Genomic DNA, 7,216 nt, shown 5'->3' with positions numbered 1-7,216 from the left:
TATAGAATAAGTGCAAACAGTTCTGGGAGGCAAACGCCCGTCGCTTTCGCACCCAGCAAAATAAATCTGACGCGACCCTTTGCCAGACGTTTCCGTGGGTTGTGACGAAAACCCCTTTCGCGTTTCTCTCCCCCCCCCTCTTTTTTTTTTTAATTTTTTTAAATTATTTTTTGCAGCCGCCGTGGTGATCCCCCCCCCTCCCCGAGCCGCAGCTCTCCGCTCCGGGCCGGAACGATTCCCCCCCCCCCCCCCCCCCGCTAGCAGAAGGGCAGGCGTGACGTCACGCGCGGCCCGGCGGCCGCCGGCCCGCCGTCAGAGCCGCGTGACGTCATCCCCGGGGAGGCGGGGCGGCAGGTGGCGGGCACGGCTCGGTTGCGATCGCCGCCGCCCCCGCCTGACAGCGGCGGGCCCGGCCCTGCCCGGAGCGGAGCGGAGCGGAGCGGCGGGAGTTGTAGTTTGCGCGGCGGGCGGAGGCGGCCGGGCCGGCCCCGGGGCGGACTACAAGTCCCAAGGCGGGGCGGGCGGCGGCGCTGTCCGTGTCCGTGGTCTGTCTGTCTGTGTGTCTGTGTGGGAGCGGGCGGCGCGGCGCGGCTCGGCTCGGCGGTAACCTCCCGTCTCTCCCCTCACGCAGTCGGCGGCGGCGACGATGCAGGCGGAGTCGGGGATCGTGCCGGACTTCGAGGTGGGCGAGGAGTTCCACGAGGAGCCCAAGACCTACTACGAGCTGAAGAGCCAGCCCCTCAAGAGCAGGTGGGACAAGGCGCCGGCCGCAGGACGCCGTTCCCCCCCCCCCCCCGTCCTAAAATTCTCCCCTCACTCACCGCGGGGTCCCCACGCTGAGTCAGGCCGTTTCGAAACGCTCAAATACCCCCCCCCAACCCTTCTAGTCCCCCCCCACGCCCCCCGGCGCCAACCCCCCGCGCTGAGGGGAGGCATCCTGCGCAACGGGGCGGCCATTTAGCGCTTCCTGCCATAATAGCGGCGTTGTTGGGCGGGAGGGCGGGCCGGGCCGGCGTTATGTAAAGGGCATTGTTGGCCGTGCGGGGCCTCGCTGTCACGCCGGGGGAGCCCCCGCCGCCCGTGGGCTCCTCTCTCTTTCTGTGTCTGCGTGTATATGTGTGTGTAGAAGGTATCGGGGGCACCTCTCCCCCCGCCCCCGCTGAGCTCCGCCGCTGCTCACGCCCGTCCCGTTCTTCCCCCCCCTTCCAGCGGGCAGGTGCGGCCGGGTGGGGTCAGCGCCAAGCTGCAGAGTTGTTGCAAGGTCTTGCGGCGGTGTAAGGTTGTTTTGAGCTTTTTTTTTGTTTGTTTGTTTGTTTTCCGACTTTGGGAGACGGTTTGTTACTTGCAGTTGATTGGGGACTGGAAACTTTTGCCTAGGTACGTCACTTTCTTCCTAAAGTATTCCCCCCCCCCCCCCCCCCGCCCCCGAAATAGATGCTTTATTCTTATCTGGAGTGGCTGCGTTGCATAGATATGGCCCTCGAAGGGAAATCAGGCAGTGCGTGTTTCTCTCGCTCGCGGGGTGTTAGGTACGCGCTTTCCGTCCTGCGGCTGGAAAAAGAAAGCAAACGCTCTCCCGCGCCTTGAGCATCTACCTTGTCAGCAACGGCATGTTTCTCTCTCCTCTGCTTTTTCATTCAAAGTACTCTGGCGGTAACAAGCCCTCCATTTCGTCGTGACACTCTCCTTAGCAGTACTCAGTTGAATATAAGGTCGTTGCTGCAAATGTATCTTGTTTGTAATCAATTCTGTTGTTAGCCTGTCTTTATAGTCATGGGTTTTAGTTTTAAACAATGCTCTTCGTACGTCTGTGCATGCATTTGAAAAATCAGTGAGAAGGTAAATATTTTTTAAAAAACTGTGCTAGAATGAGCTTAGCTTGTACTGTCTGTCAGACAGACTTCAAAGTAAACAAATGAATTTTCGATCATGCTCTGAATGTTTAAGAAACATTGAAGATCTTGTAGCAAAAGGTGTTCAAAAATTCTGTCACTGTTGCGAGGACTGGCAAATCAGGGGCCACCTCCTGCAGCCTGTCTTCACAGCAGCCCTATCTTGCATTGAACCTTTAGGATTGCCAAGAAGTGGCGTGTGTAGTGGTGGTGATGTGCAGCCATTCACAGCCTGACAGGCCAGCCAACCTAACCAACGCTGCCAGAACTCCTCTGCCCTCCAAGGTTGTGCGGGGAAGTTGCCGTTAATCAGGTATTTAGCTGGGAGCCAGTGCTAATGGGCGGAGAGAGGACAGCCCAGAGAAGAAGATGGGTTCACCGGTCATGGTGGGTTCCAGCTGTGATGGAGGCAGCTGGGAGACCTGCAGGGCTTTGGGTTCAGTGCCTGCATCAGCAGGGGAGTGCAGCAGCCGCGGGGTAGATCGTGACAACTGCACCGTTGTCAAATAGCGCCGTTTGCACCAGCCGCGGGTTCTAACTGGTGTGCAGGAGTTGTCCCTTTATGGTCGTCCACTTTGTAGTCAGCAGTTTGTCTGTGCCTTCAGAGGGTGTGGGCATAGAGTATAGATAGTAGGTCTGCACTGGAGCTTAGATAGCAGGTCTGCGTTTGACCTTGCACAGATGTTCCAACTGCTTTTCATTCCTCTGACTTGATGCTTTGGGACCCGAATGCATCCCTGCATTGTTCACTTCTCCCAGGGGGAAGTGAATAAAGATGCTCTGTAATGAAGCACTGGAGTATTTGGCCATCTTTTAAATGTTGTCGCTTCAGACTTCCCTAGACTGAATTGCCCCAGTATATTCTTACCCGATATTCCTGCAGAGCCAGCGCTGCCCACCCTTTGGGTTTAAAAGTGGGCCCCCGTGTCAGTCATCCTGACATCCTGGTGGTGCCTCAGGATGTTCCTATGTTTCCAGAAGGGCTTGTTGGGTAGGAAAAGTGACCAACTTGCCCTAGTCTGCCTCGTGTCCCTCCACACGTACCCATGCGTACAAGAAGAGGGAGCCCTGAGGGTGGAATAACAACCCCTGGTTTTTCTGGCAGGTAGCAAACTGACATGTTTAACCTTGGTGTGGAGCCTCCCCAGCTCACGTACAGCTCTTACCTCCAGGTAGAGTCTCAGTTGTCTTCCTGGTCTTGTGGGAGATGAAGAAGCAAAGGAGCTGGGGGCCCCTGCCAGGTCCATATACACCTGTCCCTGGAGCCAGACTGATAAAACTTGATGATAACAGGAGGCAGAAGTGGCTCACAAACCTGTTTGCTTCATGATGTGCAGATCGTAATCTAAGAGGACTTCTGTGGTCCTTCAGCTTTGCTCAGGCCTGAAACCAGTCTGACTGATGATTATCAAGGGTATCCAACATCACCCTGCTGCTTTCTCTTGTGGATGTAAATCAGGAGTAATTGCACAGCAGCCAGTGGAATAGCACCAGGTCAGTGTGGTGTAGCAATGGGACTGCGTCCATGGGAATTGCTTTCTTACTGTCTTCTCTGCAGCCTTGCTCTGGAAGGGTGCCTGGGGAGCAGGCAAACCAGAGGCAATAGCTGATGTTAGGAGATGAGTCTAAGTAGCAATCTGCTCTTCCCTGGTGAGAACTGCTGATTTCCTAGCAACATTCAGGGCTTTCCCTGATCTTTTTTAACCATTAAGAGGTGAGACGGGTCCTTGGTTTGCTCATAGCAGCCGAAATTGTGAGTACATAGAAAAAGCCATCCAGCTTAGAAATACGTAGGAATGCCAGTGCTCTGAACCAAGAAGAAACTTTTTTTTGTTGCCCACTTTAACTCAGCCCTGCCGATATTGCTGTCCTTCACTCTCCTATTCGCTTCTCAGATTGCTTGTTTTCCAATACATGACATCCAGTTAAAGATTTCTCCTCTTCGGTGTACCCTTGCAGTTACTCCATCCGTATTTCATAATTCAAGTCTGCAATCCAGAGCCGCAAGGGGTCCGATAATAAAAGCTTTTTGCAGTAAATACTGTACTAACTTAGGCCAAGCCACAATTGAATGCTAGAGGCCAAGGAAAAATGTAAGCCCGGCAAAAAGTTTTAATCACAAGGGATGGAGAGAATACATGGGGCTGAAATGCATCAGTTCCAACCATATTTCCTAAACCCCTCGGACTCATGAGAAGTTAGCTTCTCGTGCTAAGTGCTAGCTACATTTAAGGGTTCTCTGGAATTTACTGTGGTTGAATGTCTTTGAAAACTGAGAAGATGTTTCAGTCGCTTTGGTTTCTCCAGTCACTTTTCACTGTGGGAGGAAACTGGATTGTATGACTAGCCACTAAGACAATGAGATTTATTTTTTTTCCTCACATTCATACTTCATTCCTCTCCTGCCATATTCCCAAAGGATAACAATTTATAAGTACATACACTTAAATATGTATGTGTTTGTGTAATGAACAAGTAAATAAGATTTCTTTTCCAGTACAAGCAGTGCACAACGAAATCGATGGAGTTTTATTTTCAGGTGATCAGTTGAAGAAAATAATCGGTTATTACCAAAAGCAAACACAGCTTCTGATGTATCCACATGCAGTCATCAGGGCACTGTAGGCTTAAGTTACATCTATCATACTGCTAATGTAGATTCTTTAGATCATTTGACTTATTAAAGCAATGTTTTGGATATCAAAGTAGAATCTGGAAGTAAAGACTTTACAGTCTGCCTTTGCACAGGGTGGTCTGAACCAACCCAGATGTGCCAAAATGCAGCAAAAAAAAAATAAATCTACATTCAGTTGCTTTTCTCTGTTTTTTTGGTTCTCTGTAATGTGTGTCCATTTGGATGGTACACGCGACCTAGCAAATGCCAGCAAATTATTGTCAGTTATTGTAACTTACTGCCTTGCTCTTAATAAAACCAGGTACCTGCAGGTAAATTGCTGCTATTTGTGCTATTTTCTATTGCCCTTTCCCAGCTTATTTAGTTTCAGACTTGTTAAAAAGCACCAGAATGATGTAGTTACTGAAGTATTTTTAGTGGAAAACATTATTAGGAAATGCTTTTAAGTTGCATGATTGGTTTTTAGGAAGCTTATTCTTGCTTTATGAGCAATAGCATTGACATGTAGAGTTTGTCCTTATTAAAGCAGTGATGTTTTTATAAAATTCTTATAATTCCTGGTGTCCAAATGCCTTTTTTTTTTTTTTTTTTTTTTAATGTAAACCTTCAATACTTTACTTATATCAGCTAGTACCTCATTTCTACCCAGTCAGGATCTTCTGTAAAGCACTCCTGGTTTTTTTGTTTGTTGTTGTTTTGGTTTTGGCTTTGGCTTTTTTTTCCCCCCTCTTCTGGTACTGTGCTAAACATTGAGGTCTTGATTTAGTTAAAACTTCCCTTTTAATAGACAGTGTTTGTTGAGGAAATATTAATTACACCAGAGGCACACATTTTTGAAATGTGTACTTACTCTGGAGCCAAAGAGGACTTTTCTAAAGTGCCTTAGTCTGCAGATGATCAAATTTAATTTTGTAAATGAACTTTGCAGCATGATTAAATTTGAACTTGATTACATTAGGCTTCTCAACATTGAGTTTGTGCCTTATTGGAGGTAGTCTTTTCATATTACTGCTATTTATGGATCTTATTCAAGTGTTTTGTATTCTGGTTGGGTTCTGCAATGCAGTTTGTTCAAGCTACTGCTTATATCTGTTCCAGTTGTGCAAGAAGTGGAAAATATCCTTTATTTAGAACAGGTCACATGTGCTTGCATCCAGGAACCGCGTCTCAGTGTGTTTAAAAAAAAAAAAAAAAAAAAGTATCTTGGAGGAACAGATTTAAAAAGTTCCTGAAATATTTTTCCGTCTGTTACAGAGGAACATTACATATTTTAAACTAAAAGGTAATAATAGCTGACTTTAAAGTGATACGTAGGCTAGCACTGACTGAAGTCAATGGTAGAAGTCTTAACCAACGTCAGTGGGAGTAGAGCTAAGCCAAAAGTACGTCTCTTTGAAATATCTCCGGTAACATTTTTGTGAGTGAGTCAATAATCCCATGTTTATTCTGCACCTCAAATTCGCTTCACTGGGAAGGAAACCCTTGCCACAACTTTTTGTGCTTTCTTATTTTTGAAAACAGTCTTAAAAGGAAAGGCTGCAATTGCAGTGTCTGTTGTATAAACATGTGGAGACAATAAGCAGTATTTCTTTATATTTCTTTATACTGGGAGCCGGTGCTGCTCCCTGTCTGTAGCAGAGCATTTTCAGTGGCGAGAGATCCTTGCTGACCTTTTCTCTTCGGCGAAACTCTCGCTCTGTTATTTGCAGTAGGCCTTTGCTATTTAGCAAGGAAACAGAAATAGCCCATGAAATTCAGTTCAGCATTTGCTTTGATAGGAACTATTGAACGACACCTTTTTGCTTCCCTAGGCTGCTTTCCTTGGGAGGATTTTGTTTAGCTGCCAAACTGATCAGAGAGTGCACAGATATTTTGAGGCTGAGCTGACTGCACTGACTGTGCACCTTTTAGTATACACATGTATTTTCTTTTTATTTATCGGACGGCTGGCTGTATTAGTTGTGTAAGTACATATGCACTCTGCATGAAATACATCCATACCTTTCTGGTGAGGAGGAGGCTCCCTAGCTGGCTACTGTTGATTTACAGAATCCAGGTGATAATTTGAATCAGTATATTCTTCTGTCTTTTGAATGGCTGAAAATAAACTGATGCAGCCCTGCTGATGGACAGGTGGGGTGCCCTGGTACTGCACATGTCCCTGCGTGTAGTGGAGGTAATTTCACAGGCCTCTGGACCAAAATTTTTGGGGCTGCTGTGAACCTACCAGTTGTCATTAACAAGTCACTGCAGAGCTTATTCTGCACTGTGTATGTTTTTATTTGGCACTTACGGTGATGTATCAGAGGTCCTTTCCAGCACGGTGGTAGGCAGCGTGACTAATTCCTGCTGTATGGTTTGGTCAGGATCTAGAAGAAAACTGGGGAATGAGAGCAGAAGAGACTTGCAGATGTGTTATTTTATAAACAAATTCAGCCTCTCACTGTGTTCTGTGATTGAAAGTTCAATGGGAAGAAATCTGTACAGCTGCTTAGAAACAAAGGTACAGGAGAAACCTGTTCTGACACTTACTATGCTGTCCTCCTATTTCTAGGTTTGCTTTCTAAAGCAACACACTTTAAGACTTTGAAAATGAGATGGAAGGAGTAATTTTCTGTTTACTTTTCTGCTAAAAATTCAAGTTGTGTGTTGGCTGTTAACTGTCTTCCGAGAATGATCTGCTGTTTCA

At 47.3% G+C, this 7,216-nt stretch overlaps 1 protein-coding gene across 6 annotated transcripts in view; it reads left to right on the top strand.

Moving 5' to 3' along the window:
• The first annotated feature begins 291 nt into the window (after positions 1 to 291).
• MITF (melanocyte inducing transcription factor) overlaps positions 292 to 7,216 on the top strand; it is a 112,828-nt gene continuing 105,903 nt past the window's right edge. Inside the window, exons 1-2 of one of the 6 annotated variants that reach the window (XM_075053293.1) lie at positions 292 to 538; positions 632 to 750. In XM_075053293.1, coding sequence (XP_074909394.1) covers positions 647 to 750 — 104 coding nt within the window. In that variant the 5' untranslated portion in view covers positions 292 to 538; positions 632 to 646. Of the gene's footprint in view, positions 751 to 2,075; positions 2,206 to 7,216 lie in introns of those variants that run through there. The other 5 variants (XM_075053292.1, XM_075053296.1, XM_075053294.1 and 2 more) reach the window with 5 other exon arrangements.

The sequence above is a fragment of the Buteo buteo genome, chromosome 21 (assembly GCF_964188355.1).
Source record: "Buteo buteo chromosome 21, bButBut1.hap1.1, whole genome shotgun sequence".
NCBI lineage: Eukaryota > Metazoa > Chordata > Aves > Accipitriformes > Accipitridae > Buteo > Buteo buteo.
Note: the sequence above shows the minus strand (reverse complement) of the source record. Positions and strands in the feature narration are given on the sequence as shown.